The sequence below is a fragment of the Gobius niger genome, assembly GCF_951799975.1.
Source record: "Gobius niger genome assembly, chromosome: 10".
Classification (NCBI taxonomy): Eukaryota; Metazoa; Chordata; class Actinopteri; order Gobiiformes; family Gobiidae; genus Gobius; species Gobius niger.
The window spans coordinates 19,979,788-19,994,351 of record NC_136861.1 but is presented as its reverse complement, the minus strand read 5'-3'; the positions used below and the strand labels follow the sequence as shown (position 1 = coordinate 19,994,351).

At 41.4% G+C, this 14,564-nt stretch overlaps 4 protein-coding genes across 4 annotated transcripts in view; 2 read left to right on the top strand and 2 right to left on the bottom strand.

The window, feature by feature from the left end:
- Positions 1 to 14,564, bottom strand: part of LOC306969213 (uncharacterized protein) — a 273,218-nt gene that overhangs the window by 243,838 nt on the left and 14,816 nt on the right. The gene's annotated exons all lie outside the window — the stretch shown is intronic.
- On the top strand, positions 1,913 to 4,195 carry ptger1c (prostaglandin E receptor 1c (subtype EP1); the record flags this gene model as incomplete). The annotated part of the gene is made up of 2 exons (XM_079564814.1): positions 1,913 to 2,782; positions 3,977 to 4,195. Coding segments are annotated over 2 exons (1,089 nt in total), but the record flags the coding sequence as incomplete, so codon positions are not given.
- slc27a1a (solute carrier family 27 member 1a) lies at positions 5,047 to 9,205 on the top strand. Its single transcript, XM_079564101.1, has 12 exons — positions 5,047 to 5,239; positions 5,747 to 6,141; positions 6,316 to 6,483; positions 6,652 to 6,721; positions 6,799 to 6,890; positions 6,963 to 7,072; positions 7,157 to 7,366; positions 7,438 to 7,564; positions 7,639 to 7,776; positions 7,855 to 8,019; positions 8,098 to 8,244; positions 8,306 to 9,205. The coding sequence occupies exons 1-12, from the start codon at positions 5,073 to 5,075 to the stop codon at positions 8,461 to 8,463; spliced, it is 1,947 nt and encodes a 648-aa protein (XP_079420227.1). The 5' UTR covers positions 5,047 to 5,072; the 3' UTR covers positions 8,464 to 9,205.
- Positions 9,322 to 12,868, bottom strand: trim35-13 (tripartite motif containing 35-13; the record flags this gene model as incomplete). Its single annotated transcript, XM_079564813.1, has 6 exons — positions 12,370 to 12,868; positions 11,377 to 11,472; positions 11,077 to 11,307; positions 10,971 to 10,993; positions 10,786 to 10,904; positions 9,322 to 9,860 (listed from the first exon to the last, which is right to left on the bottom strand). Exons 1-6 carry the CDS (start codon positions 12,769 to 12,771, stop codon positions 9,322 to 9,324), a joined length of 1,410 nt encoding a protein of 469 aa, XP_079420939.1. The 5' UTR covers positions 12,772 to 12,868.

Genomic DNA, 14,564 nt, shown 5'->3' with positions numbered 1-14,564 from the left:
AATAAACTAAGCACATGGACAAAGTTACTTTTTACTTTATAGAAATGTAGAGTAGAAAACATAATATTGATCTTTCAAAAATAGTGGAGTAAAAGTAATAAAAGTAAAGTACAGATCCTCTACTTAATTCTACAGTAATTAAGTAAATGTGCTTTGATACTGCGCACCTTGGAAGACAAGTCTATACAACTTGAAAACCAAAGTACAAGCGAACAGCAATGACTGAGGGAAGTGGACGTTTTGTCAATTTGCTTCCTGTTTATGTCAGACCTCATGATGGTCTCAAAGGGAGGACAGAGTTTCCCTCAATCATGTCATGATATAATCCAACAACAGCCATAGACTTATATACTGTACAATCGAAACGACTGCACTGCATTTCTTCCTTGCTACTACAAAACAGAAACAGAATAATAACAATTGCTTTCATCCATAGCCCAAATGTGTGAGTATTTGATTACACTTTTCGAAGGAGATTATTGATTGAGAAAGTAAATTAAAGCTAGGGCATTATTGCAAGACAACGGAGAAAGTGAGATGCGCCTAAGCGATGGGAACAGGAGAGTGGGAAACTTAGATCTAACATGGCGAGGTAAAATAACTCCCAAACCTCTGGAGACACTGGGAAGCACTGGAGGAGAGATAGAGGCATGTCACACACAAAGAGAATGCTCTCCAGACGATAAACAGCAAGAGGTGTGTTTTTCCATGTTCAAGCAAGAGACGGCAAAAAACACTGTCATTTTTCTACCAATCTAGACAATCCTGCGGTGGTATGAAGTCCTCAGTGGGTGAGTGTCATTTATTATTCATAACCATCGAGCAGTGCGCATGGTCAATATACTTTGTGCATTAATCTGAGGTAGCACATAACTCAAACTGGACCCAGCACGCACTCAAGGCTCGGGAGAGGATGCCTCTAAAGGTACGGATTCTATCATGAAATATTACTGCATGCAAAAGCTGTAATACACTACATTGTTGAGAGCATTCATTTTGCATTCATACTTTGACAACAGTTTTTTTAATATTACAAAATATAGTGTTGTTGTTTATCTTATTGTCAAGTTTCACAGTTAGTAGTTCAACAGTTTAGTGTAAAGTAAAGTGTGGTCAAAAAGCTGTATTAAACTATAAAAAATTATATTTTTCTCCAAACAGTGATGCATTATGATGAATCAAATAGGGAGAGATCAGTGATGTGTGGAGCATATAAAAAGGTAAAAAAAGAAGAACTTTATTTTCAATATTTTAAACATTATCATTTGGTCTTGGTCCTGTGTTTATCAAGTTTATCAAGAAAGTTAGTTGCATAAACAGATTCCACAACAGTGATTTTGACCCTAGATGAACCTATACATATCCACACTGAGTGCTTTGGATTACAGTGATCTGCAAACTGTCTTCTTAATACTATTTTTAACAGTGTAATAAACATTACAGTATGATTATGATTACGCAGTATAGATTTGTGTGTATGGTTTACGGCAGACATTGTGCCTGATATGCAGGCCCGTAAGCAACAAACTGTGAGGCACAAAAGCTGGGTAATTTTGTGTGCTTTTATAACACAATCAGTATTGACTTATGCAGCATCTGTTATATAGGAGATTAGTCTTTACTCACACTGCACTCCATTTTCTATGAACCACTCAGGGAAACATACTACCTGCTGCAATGGTCCAGTCATGTAATCGCTGCTAATTCCCACTCTCAAAACTAAAACGCTTTGAAACACTTGCCAGATTTCCTGCCTCTTGCAATTCAGGGGAATCTCCATTAAATTTTCTACGACTAACCGGTGGCACAATGAAGCATCACTCACCTGTCAGTTATGATGCTTTGCTATAGCTATACCAATGAGAACTTTGAAACAGACTAACCTGTAATTTTCTGAAGACAGATCTGATGACCTCTGGTGACCTCTTCCTCCCTCCTCCGCTTCAGGATGAACTCCTCTGTCCCGCCCAGTGGTGTGTCCAATACCACTTTCACACCGGCCCGACCCTCGAATTTGGGGATGTCCTTTTTCACCATGACATTTGGAGCCGTTTCCAACCTCACTGCGCTGGGAATCCTGATCAAGTCCCGCGTCCGGTTTCGCCGCCAATCTAAAACACCATTTTTGATATTAACAGTGGCCTTACTAATCGCCGATCTTGGAGGGCATTTGATCCCAGGGTCCTTTGCTATGTCCCTTCATATAAACAACATGTATCGGCCCACGCCCGAAATGCCCAGTAAGACTTTCTGTCAGGTTTTTGGGACTAGTATGGTGTTTTTTGGCCTGTCTCCTTTGCTGCTTGGCTGCGCGATGGCAGGGGAACGTTTTGTTGCCATTTGCTTCCCATTCTTCCATGCTGCCACAATAACTAAAACTCACGTGCGAAGACTTGTTCTACTGCTGTATTTTATTGCCCTTTTAATTGCTATTTTACCTTTATTTGACATTGGGACTTACACCGTCCAACATCCGGGAACTTGGTGTTTCTTACAAATTCAAAGCCCGCCATCAAGGCAGGATATACACATGGCTTTGGCCTTTTCATGCCTTGGGATAACTGCTCTCACTTTTTCTCTTCTCTGCAACATCCTGAGTGGTTTGGTGTTACTGCAGGCCAGGAGGAAGTCTCAATACGTGAACCCAAAGTCAGATAATCGTTGTGCAAGGCGGCCATCAACGGCATCATCTACTTCTTTATTTTGCTCCCTTGACGTGGAGATGATGGTGCAACTGGCAGTCATTACAGTGGTCTCATGCGTGTGCTGGAGTCCTTTCCTGGTAAGCTTCACACCTGCAGGAAATGTCAATATATGTCACAAACTAATAATGCAAAATTACGTGTGACGAGTACGGCTGCACAATTTTGAGAAGAAGTTACAAGATTTGTAACTTGTTTTAATCTAAAGGTTCTTATTTAAGTTCGTCTTATTTAAAAGTCAAGACTGCGCTGTTACCACGTCGTCACATATTGTTGCTTTTTTGTCACGTTTTTGTTGCTTTTTGTTAAATTTTTTGTTGCATTTTTGTCACATCTTTTGTTGCTTTTATGTCACGTTTTTGTCATGTTTTTTTTGCTTTTTGTCACATTTTTGTCAACTTTTTTTTCCATATTTGTCACGTTATTTGTTGCTTTTTTGTCCGTTTTCATGTCTTTTTCATCACAATTTCATACACTTATTTTCAAGCTATTAAAAGAGACCAAAATGTGCTCGGTTCAGGCAGGAGTTGAAGGAATAGGCCACCGTTTTTACATACTGAGATATGTTCTTACCTGAGCTTAGACGAGTTCACTTGAACCTGTCTGGTCTTCACACGTGCCCTCAGTCACGTTAACACAGCAGAGATGGCGTTAGCATTTAGCCTCTCCTCCTCTCCTCGATAGCTCCAAACAAGGTGAAGACCAAGCTCTTCCACGTTTTCCCTATTCCGCAAGATAAAATGAAGATATTACTGCGCGGATGTTGAACTGCTCCTGGTATTATTACGCATTACAATATAGTTCCCCTTTTTATCCGCTTAGAAAATCCACATTGTTTAATTTTGTGTAACTATACTTTATCGTGCAACACTTCACGTAACCAGATTTAAATAGGGAAAACAAGGAAGAGCTTGGTAGCTTCTATCTTCATCTCATTTGGAGCTATAGAGGAGAGGAGGAGAGGCTAAATGCTGAGGGCATACGTGGAGACCAGACAGGTACAAATGAACTCGTCTAAGCAAAGGTAAGAACAACAGCTCAGTATGTAAAAACTGTGGCCTATTCCTATAAGAGGTTATAACTCAGTTCAGTGGTAATTTTTAATAATATAAGAAGAATTAACTTAATAAGAGAGAACCCTAAATATGAACTAACAGCCAAAGTAAAGCATCACAGACCAGTTTGTAGCCTGAATTTAGATTTCGATTCGATTGTGATTATTATCGTAACTTACTGTACATACTCTTTTGTGTTTGTTTTTCTTGTGTCTTTAGATTCATATTCTCGTGCTGCAGTCCAACCAGAGTTCATCAAACTCACCCCACGGGCCAGACAAGTTCCTTCTGCTGGGATTACGCATGGCCTCCTGGAATCAAATCCTTGACCCGTGGGTTTACATCCTGCTAAGGAGAACCGTGCTGTTCAGACTCTGCTGTGGGAAAACTTTCACCACCTTCAAATACTCACGGAGAGAAACCTTTACATTGCAGTGAACTTGATGATTTGGTGCATTATATTAAAACGTCAATGCGTATTTATGTATATATGTGTTGTTATTATTATTATTATTTTCTCAAAGTAGTGAAATGTCAATGTATTTTTAGTCTGTACCCGGCTTCTCAACCACCTGCAAGTCCCAGGATGCAGCCATTAGGCGGCTGCAATTATGACCAATGAAAAATAGTTCACACTTTGATGAGCGCTAAAATGGACCAATAGCGCGTCTCTTTTTGGCCGAGTCACACCCGGGATGGGGCGGTGCTCTTCCTGCAATGAGACTTTTCAATATGGAGTACAGAAAATAGATGCGGCCGACTTACTGCTTCTTACTTTAACCATCCTCTCCTTTTTGTCACACATTTCTTAAGCCAACTCTCTGTGAATCGCGCGCTTTCGCTTCCGGGAAAGCTTTAATGCGCCTGGGATGTTTTGAAATCACGTCTGCACGCTGCACGACGTCGCGGGCGAGCTGTTAACGGTGAAAGTACTTGTAAAAACTTCTGAAAAAGGGGATTAAAAGTCCTCTCATCCATCGCCTGCACTTCCATCTCTTGTCAACATCCTCGGACTCGGACGCTGACGGCGGAAGCGTGCGTAAAAGTTGGCAGCGAGTTATCGGGTGAAAGGTGACAGCGCTTAGGGGAGAAGTTGTGGCTCAAGAGGTAAGTTGTGTATGCAGAAGGAGTGCCCATTCTTAGATCAGGCTCGTGCAACTTCACTGTGGTCGTGCTATGGTATCTACCGCGGGATAACGGTCCGTTTGGTATAATAGCAAGGCTTGTACCTATTCAGCAGGCTGTTGAGTGGGTTCAACTAATGCCAGTGCTGCCCTACTAAAAGCCTGCCTTTCTCTGTTCTCATGCTGACAGAATGCACAATGCGGCGAGTGTCTCTGCCTCTCTGGGATCCCTGGGACTGCTGCGTTTCTTCGGGGTGTCCTGGTCCTGGAGTCTGGCAGCGGGCCTCGGGGTGTACTTGGGTACAAAGAGCTGGAAATACTTCTACATCGCAGCACGCACAGTCCGAAGAGACCTTAAGTAAGCCTCGAGTTGTTCAATGAGTTAATATGAATGAATGGGGAGTGTTTCCCCCCCATCACCAAGCAGGGTTATCTGAGGTACAGGGTGATGACAAAGTGCTCCTATGCATCCACAATAAAAGACTTATTGGAATAAGCTCTGCTAAAAGGTCTTAAATTGTGTGATGTCTTGAGTTGAATAGAACATATTTGACAAGTTCTTTTACATTCTTCTTCCACTTTATACAATCTCACTCTACTACTCTCTACTTTTAACCTGTCTAAGCATGTGCTGTTGGGCACCCGTATAAACAAGATAACACATGAACCATTGGCATCCAAACTAAGCAATTGAAATACGGCTTTTTTTTTCTGTTCTGTCCTCATTTTATATACTGGACGACAAAAAACAACACATTTAAAACACAGAACTAGAACTAACAATAACATAATTCTAATTCACGCTCACATTGTTGAGAGTGAATGTTTCCTGAAATGGTAAACTCTTCATATGTTTTTTCCTCAGCGGCCTCTATGTGCTGGTGAGGGTGAAGTTGGCGTTGTGGCGCTACATGAAAAACGGAAGCAACATCCTCTCTGTTTTCACCCAGACGGTTAAAAAGTACCCTAATAAGCCCGCGCTCATTTACGAAGCCACTGGGGAAACCTGGACCTTCACGCAACTGGATGAGCTGTCCAACGCAGTCGCCCACTGGGCTCAGGGTCAGGGCTGGGTGTCCGGGGATGTGGTGGCCCTGTTCATGGAGAGCAGGCCACTACAGGTCGCTCTGTGGCTGGGATTGGCTAAAGTCGGAGTGGAAGCTGCTCTTATCAATTTTAACCTTCGACAAGACTCCCTCCTGCACTGCCTCGGGGTGTCAGGCTCGCGAGCTATTGTCTTTGGAGCGGAACTCGCTGATGGTATGTTTGTGCTTCCCAATGTTGGTTTTACCCATGCTTCCAATCTTAAGTCATAACTGCAGTCTTAAATTATTATTATTGACATTTATGATGCATGTATGTCCTTGTTTGTATTTTTTGCTGGTTCACGCACCTTTAACTGAGCACATGTATGTTTTATTTTGTGCAAAACAGTCATCCAGGACGTGAGTGCTTCTCTGAACTCATCTATGGTACGGTTTTGCTCTGGGGAGATCGGCGCTGCTGAGCTGACGGGTCTTCGGGCCCAATCTCTGGAGCCACTTTTACAGTCTGCAGCCAGACACCCTCCACCACCCTTTCATCCTCCAAAAGGCATGAATGGTGAGTGTTCTTGCATCTCTCATCCTTCATTTAAGAATTTATCTATCTGTACACAAAGCAAACTGAAGTGTAGGAAATACTGCGGTGTCTGTAGAGATTACATGGTGTGTAGCTTAAAGTGAAATTCGCCATGTAATGATAAATGCTTCACGGATACTTTCCCCACAGATCGCCTGTTTTATATTTACACGTCCGGCACCACAGGACTGCCCAAGGCCGCCATTGTGGTTCACAGTCGGTAAGTTTATTCCTTTTAAATAACCCATAGAAAATGTTGCTCTATTTCATTTCCAACCATTACTTCTGCCACAACAGTTATTACAGGATTGCTGCCTTTGGGTATTTTGCTTTCCGCATGCGTTCTGATGATATTATCTATGACTGTCTGCCTCTCTACCACTCAGCAGGTGTGTAATCCAACCCTCCCAAGACGGTTTGAAAAGCTTTTACCCTTGTGTAACCTTAATTTATTATTTCAGGTAACATTGTAGGAGTCGGGCAGTGTCTCATCAATGGCCTCACTGTTGTTGTAAAGAAGAAATTCTCTGCCAGCCGCTTCTGGGATGACTGTCTTAAGTACAACTGCACTGTAAGTTGCAATATGACTTAATTTGAAGTTTTATTTGAACTCAATCTTAACTGCACTGTATTTATTGCGCTGTATATGCGGCAGGTGGTCCAGTACATAGGGGAAATCTGCCGCTACCTCTTGTCTCAGCCAGTGCAGCCGTCTGAGAAGAGGCACAAGGTTCGTCTGGCGATCGGGAACGGCCTTCGCCCCAGTGTCTGGGAAGCATTCACTCAGCGCTTTGGGGTCAAACAGATCGGCGAGTTCTACGGCGCCACCGAGTGCAACTGCAGCATTGCCAACATGGACGGAAAGGTCAGTCATCGCATCTTCACTGTGGATTAAATGGTGTGAGGTAAGGATTTTAATACGTCATGTCCTTCTAGGTTGGAGCGTGTGGATTCAACAGTCGCATCCTCCCGTTTGTGTATCCCATTCGTCTTGTGAAAGTAGATGAAGACACGATGGAGCTGGTGCGGAACAGCCGGGGCCTCTGTGTGCCCTGTCAGCCTGGTAATGCTTCTGGTCACTGCTTTAGTTTGTTTGTTTGTTTGTTCCACCTTTAAACCTGATGTTGAATGTCACAGGTGAGCCAGGTCTTCTGGTGGGTCGAATCAATCAGAAGGACCCGTTACGACGCTTTGATGGCTATGCAAACCCAGAAGCTACAAGGAAAAAGATTGCAAATAATGTCTTCAGGAAAGATGACATGGCCTATATATCAGGTCACATTTATTATTAATATTATGTATTGCAGAAAACGTTGTGTGTATTGATCTGATCGCAGTTATGTACCTCTACAGGTGACGTGCTGGTAATGGATGACTTTGGCTACATGTACTTTCGGGATCGTGGTGGGGACACATTTCGCTGGAGAGGAGAAAATGTGTCCACCACAGAAGTGGAGGGGATCCTGAGTAACCTCCTGAGTCAGACAGATGTCGCTGTGTATGGAGTGACAGTGCCAGGTCATTACACGACGATATGATCTCAGTTCTTTGCAAATGTACAGGAACAGTATTTTTCAAGTATACTTTTGTGCTCAGGTGTTGAAGGTAAAGCGGGTATGGCGTCTATAGCAGACACCACAGGGAGTTTTGATCCCAGCAGCTTCCTGCAAAAAGTCCAACAAGCTCTTCCTCCATATTCGCGGCCTGTGTTCTTGCGCATTTCTCCACAAGTGGACACCACGGGTAATTGAGATTTAAGACGAAGCTTTAAGCGTCATATTCATACTTATTGTTCTGTTTGTAGGTACATTTAAAATCCAGAAAACAAGACTTCAACGAGAAGGGTATGATCCACGTCACACAACTGATCGGATCTACTTTTTAAACGCCAGAGCTGCACGTTTTGATGTTGTTGATGAAGAGTTGTTCAATGACATAACAGAAGGAAGAGTCTCTTTGTAACAGGAGATAAAGGTAGGAGGCAGACACAGTGCCTTGTCTGGACAGTTGTTGCAAAAGAGAAATGCAACATCCAATTTTTCTCTGGCATTAGTCCTTTTTGCGGTTCCCCTCGTCTAGTTTAAAACCATTCAGGAGAGGGAGCTATGTAGGCACAGTTGAATGCTGTTACATTTGTAACGTTTAACACTGTAACACACTAGGGGAACATGCCAGGGCCTTTTGCCTATTATAATTTCAATGGATTAATTATTAACTTGTGATTGAGTATTACCATATAAAATAGGTCAAAAATAGGATACATTTTTCAATAATATGGTCTGCTTTGTAAGGGATATAAGTCACAGGGTTACCGTTACTGGAGTTTTTCCTGAACACAGAATATAATACGAGATCAATTGAGCTGGTTCAGGAAATGTTTGTGTGCAGCTATGAGCTTATTGTTACTGAAAGCCCCAAAATAGCACGTCGTACAATGAGCCTACTTGATCAAACACTAACCATAGACCAAATCCATTTGAGGTTTCCACTCCGGAGGTTTTTAAACACAAACGCTGTTACAATGTGTGCCTTACGTGCAATAAATTTGCATTTTCCATTTTTTCTTTCAACACTTTCCAAGAAAGTTCTCATGTGATTGCCGAAACTTTGAGCACTGACTCACACTGTGGCTTATTCTATGTCATATTACATGTAGTATAATAGACTGTTGAATTGTGAGGATCATTACATTTTTAAATTGTTTAGAGTAACTTTGCACAATCTAAACTGAAATTAAATACTTAAAACTATGTTTGTTTCTTGTCATTCATACAAAAATACAACATAGCATCAACTTTATTTATATTTCTTGATATCCCATTAGATGTCTGTAGACAGTAAAATCCTTGAAGGGAGTATCTTCAGTGGATGCTCTTTGCAGGCAGTGCAGAAGTAGGGAAACACTCTGGAGGTGGTGATATCTTTAAAGGTGTAGAGAGGCGTTCGCTCTGTGGGGTCATAGAATGTCACCTTGCTGCGGTCCATGTCCGCAACTATTCGAATGACCTCCGGCTTCTTGGTCATGTTCAGCGGCTCCCAGGGCGCGGTGCAGGCCTTGTGCTCTCCGTTTCTGAACCTAATGGCCCAGAATCCCTCTGCCGGTGTCAGGACGTGCTTACCCTTTCTGTTGATGGAGTCACTGGCAACACCTATAACCCAGTAGGTATTGTCCCTCACCTCCACGTCCCAGCTGTGGCGCCCTGAGGAGAAGCTTTCAGCACCCAACAACTCAGCGCTGATGTCAAAGCGCTCGGGATTGTCCGGCAGCTTAAAAATCTGTGTGGAGTTTTGGACAACTGTGAGGTCCTCGGACAGGACAAAGCAGCTGGCAGCAGTGTTGGGGTCGAGAATCACAGGATCTTGCAGACAAAAAGAAAAGGTTAGTGTTCGTGTTGCACGGAAATATTGCAGCACTTAATTTTGTATATTGCATTAATGAAATTAAGATGTTTTACTTCATCAGTCGGGGAGAGTGGGGTAAGTTGAACCACCCTTACATTTTGAAAATAAAACATTTTTGATTTTCTACATGAATCTCTACATAAATAATTATTTTATTTTTCACTTTTTGGGCTGATCACAAAAGCGATCGTCACAAAAAACCTGGTCATTTTGTTATATAAAAGCAGATTGAGTTTTGGCAGATTTACTTTTAAATAAACGATCTTGGTGTTTTCAAAGAAGAAAAAAATGGGGTAAATTGACCTAGGGACAATGAATGACAAACTACAGAAAATTGAATGTACAATTGTATAGTTTTTGCTTTGTTTATTGGTGGATCTGAGTCTAGTAGAGACAAGCAAATTAAAATTTAATATTACATTAAATTATTTGAGGTTTTTTGGGGGACAAAATGTCTGCAGAAGAAGCATATGAAAAAAAAAATATTTATTTTTATAAATCATAATAATTTATAAAATTGCTAATGGGGAAACGTTGAACTATAAAACAAAATAAGACTTTATGATTAGTGTCAATTTTACTTTTAAATCTGGTGGTTCAATTTACCCCAAGACCTGGTTCAATTTACTCCTGAGCTAAAATCAGCCACATGACCAACATCTTTAAAAAACATTTTTTCCAAATGATTTTTGAAGATGCAAACAATTGGAAAACATCCCAAATTGTATGTAAATAGGATTTTTTTTTTTTTTTTTTCACAAAAGCAAAAAGTGACTCATCTTACCCCACTCTCCCCTATCTCCTGTTAAATTTGAGGCTGTTGTGTAGCCCTTTTTAGTGTAAATAATAAACGGAAATGCACTATATGCTGCAGGAACTTACAATGTTTAACTATGCGCTTCATCTTTTCCCATATTTTGAATTTTAAGGACCCCAAGTGCTTTGTCACATCCAGCAGAGACCCAGAAATCACCTGTGGATCTAGAGTAGCTCGCCAGGTCCTGTGAAGGGAGTGTGCAAACCACTGAGTGTATTAAAATTTTATCAGCGTTAACATACTTACTTACCGTTTAATGGTTTCTTTGTATTTCTAAAGCGCCATTGGAACAAAACATAATTACAGTTTACAGATAAAGATTTCATATTATACCTTTAGAGCAGTGTATGCAGTACCTGAAGAAATGGGATGTCTTTGGCTGTCATTTCCTGTTCCACAACTTTAATAGTGTTTGAAAGTGATGCAATTTCATTGGTTATATCCTCAATGTTCTGATTTATCGTTTGATTTTTTTGCTCCTTCTCTGCTTGTAGGGCCTGAAGTCTTTCGGCCTCTTGTTCTTTGAGAAACTTGTGGAGCGCTTCAAACTCCTCCTTGATCTGTGCTTCAGTGTGTTCGGTCTGGTTCTGCAAAGACAAGGTGGGTGAATAATACCACAAGGCTGACTACAGGGTAAATGCCAATCTCCTGTGTACCTTGACATGCTCAACCATCTCTTCGCACACATTTTTCGCCTTCCTGTACCCTTGCAACTTCGCTTTTAAAGGTACTAGAGCGGTCTTCAGTTCCTCCTACAAAAGAATCAACACCTATGAGTGGAGCAGTGTGGCTTGTGTCCTAGCTGTCAGTACAATGTGGCCCTTTTCAGCTGCCACATTCCCTTCAAAGGCCCGTAAAGCATGTTTGCATTATGGATAAATAGGAGCACAAGCAACTGAACATGGATTCGAGATCTAGGTTGTCTAAACAAATTGAGCCTGTGACTGCAGTTCAGGCAGGGATAATATGCAGCAACCAGTAGATTCTTGACATATTAGCTTTTAAGCTTTCAAGGTTTCCCCATATAAAATGACAGAGGTAAATGAATGTGAAACCAAGAAGGGCTCTTGTTTCCAACCCCCAGAGACCCACGCAACGACAAACCAAAAATATAAATCTATTTTTAGACGTAATAAATATTGGCATACATCTTCACACATTCTCATAATAACATATAGATTCACATAAACAAGAGGAAACACTACCTGCATACATAGTCCATTTTCTTTTCTTTTTTTTACTTTACTATTACAAAATAAATGTTAATGTGTTAATGTTAATGAAATTATGATTATATAATGATAAGCCTATGTTTTATATGTAAAGTTGACTATAGCATGGCAAGAACGATAAAGCTGTCATTTAAGAACGTAGTCTATGTTTTCAAATTAAGTGATATAGATTGAGAGCGTTGTCACTTCTCAGATTTCAAATACCATTGTGACCAGAGCAAAAGACACAACCTTGAATGCTTTGAAAACTGTTCCAGCATTTTAATTCAGAGGAATCTTGTGATTTCTCAGTTCAGGGAAGTCAATACTCCAGCAAATGTGACTGCTTTATGACTGGCACATGACTCTCATATGTCCATAATGAAAGTGCGAAATGCCTCTGTGCCAAAGTCTGTAACTCTAACTTCTTTGGCCTACCTTGCAGTCGTGAGCTCCTTCCTCAGTGGGATAGAGCCTGTGCCCAGCGTGCGCAGCTGTCTTTCCACATACGGCGCAAATGGGCTGCAGGTCCTCCACACAAAAGAGACTGAGCTTCTCCCCATGCTCTTTACAGGCGTATGGGTCGCCGTGTCTCTTGTCCTCCTTCAGTTTCTCACATGCCTTCTCTAGCACGCCGCTCACCACCATCTGATCCATAGAGGAGCGTCGCCAGCACAGAGGACAGTAGTGCGAATCCCCCCCGCCTTGGCTCTCAAAGCTGTCACTGAGGCAGACCTTGCAGAATCGGTGTTTGCAGGTGAGCACCACAGGCTGACTGAGAATGAGACCGCAAACGGGACAGCAAAGGTCATCCTCCTGGCGTCCACGTCTGCTGGCCATTCTTTGGTATTTCCCCCCAGGACTCCAGAGTGACAACCCCCGCTGGCCCCTCCCACGCGTCTGGCAAGCCACCTCATCTTAACCCCAGATTTAAGTGTTAATGCTGCCGCTCCCAAAGGCCTATCCCCCTGTTGTGCTGTGTTGGGGCGATCATGCACATTGCACATTCGCAAATAAACACTTCTACATAAGAATAAAAGAGGCTTTGGGGATGCACATCCAGATCCGCTCTGAAAAGTTACAATAGGAGTAAAAGAAGCAGGTGACACATTTGTCCTCGACACATTCTTTTGTCCCAGCCCTATGTCGTGGTCGCCTCTATGATATTTGAGAAGAGTGTTGAAACGACCTGTCACAGTGTAATTAAAGCATTTACACAAGAACAATATCCCAGATAATACCCGGCGTCAGGACAAAAATAGAACATTTGTTCTCAAGTTATGAGGGTAATGGAATAGATGCTTTAGTTCTATTGTTTTATTCAGAGTAAAACTTTAAAGTGCATATGCAAGTTTTCATGTTTTAGGTTAGATCAAGAATTGTGTCAATTTGCCAAGAAAAGTTGAAGTTGTTATGATCTAAAATAAGATGTAGAAAGAATGAGAATTTCATATTCAGAGGATAGAATGGAGGATTCCGAATACATATGTATATATTGATTCATATCTATTAATTAAATGAGTTTAAAAGAACAATTGCAGCTAATCAGCTTTGTGGTGACCACAGTAGTTACCACACAGTATTAACCACATTTATTTTAGATCTGTGAGCTTCATGGCCTTATGGCAGTTGTGTATAATGACAGTTAAACATTGTTTACTCTTGTTATGTCACATCCTTGGGGGACAAAATACTTCTAGTCAAACCTGCTATATGCACTTTAAATTTTAACTTTTGCCAGTGTGAACATAACTTTAATACATACGTATTTGTCAATTGCATTGTAATTGAAAAAGCAGTAAAGTAATTTCTGATGTTTGCCATATTAACAATGACAGAATTAATCCCACTTACTGTGGGTGACCTTACTTAGTCTCGTCATTCTATGTGTTTGCTCTACTTCGTGTAACACCAAAAATAGACGGAGATAGAAAACATGGGGGGAATATGATCCTGCCTTCAGAATCAGAAACCACTGCAAGGGCCTTTGCTGCTTAAGGCCTTCCATGTCATACTGTCTGCAGTCTCAACTTGCATCACACACGCGTCTGGATTTGCAGTTTGCATTAGACCCAGTGGGACTTTAATTTCTCTCCTACTAAATATAACATGGTTTGCTCAACAACCACTACATATTGTATAATTTGCAAAAGGGTGTTTCAGATATGTTTGCACAACCCAAAATAGTGCAGAAAAATAACTGCGACTCAAGCTCAAAGTAGCATAATCTTATTTTCAAGCACCCACGAAATAGCATTGCATGGCCAAATCAGTACCGATATTGGTGAAGGGCCAGTGTAAATTTGAATTGGATCCATGCCTGTATGTAGGCTGCAGGTCAGAGTCATTGAGCGAGTTGACACGACTAAAACTTCAGTGCAAACATAGATATTCACTTAGAATAGCTGTATTCTGTATTTCCATTTGACAGTTTGAAGTTTGATATTGATGTCTGCATGGGGGTTGAGGCCCTAGTTTGCACCTGTCTATGAATGCCCATAGATCATTCAGACAGACCAAATACAAAGATGAGTGGCTTCTGGGCATACTTCAGTGAGCCTTTGAGTCCTGAAAAATGTGTTACATTTAGGTGTGTGTCTAAATGTGCATTTGTTGCGACAGTCTCGAGATGT

Excerpts from the sequence above, each read along its gene's own strand:
- slc27a1a (XM_079564101.1), top strand. The coding sequence starts at position 5,073 with ATGCACAATGCGGCGAGTGTCTCTGCCTCTCTGGGATCCCTGGGACTG. Across the intron at positions 7,073-7,156 it reads GTCTTAAGTACAACTGCACT|GTGGTCCAGTACATAGGGGA; the intron begins GTAAGTTGCAAT and ends TATATGCGGCAG. Across the intron at positions 7,777-7,854 it reads TGACATGGCCTATATATCAG|GTGACGTGCTGGTAATGGAT; the intron begins GTCACATTTATT and ends GTACCTCTACAG.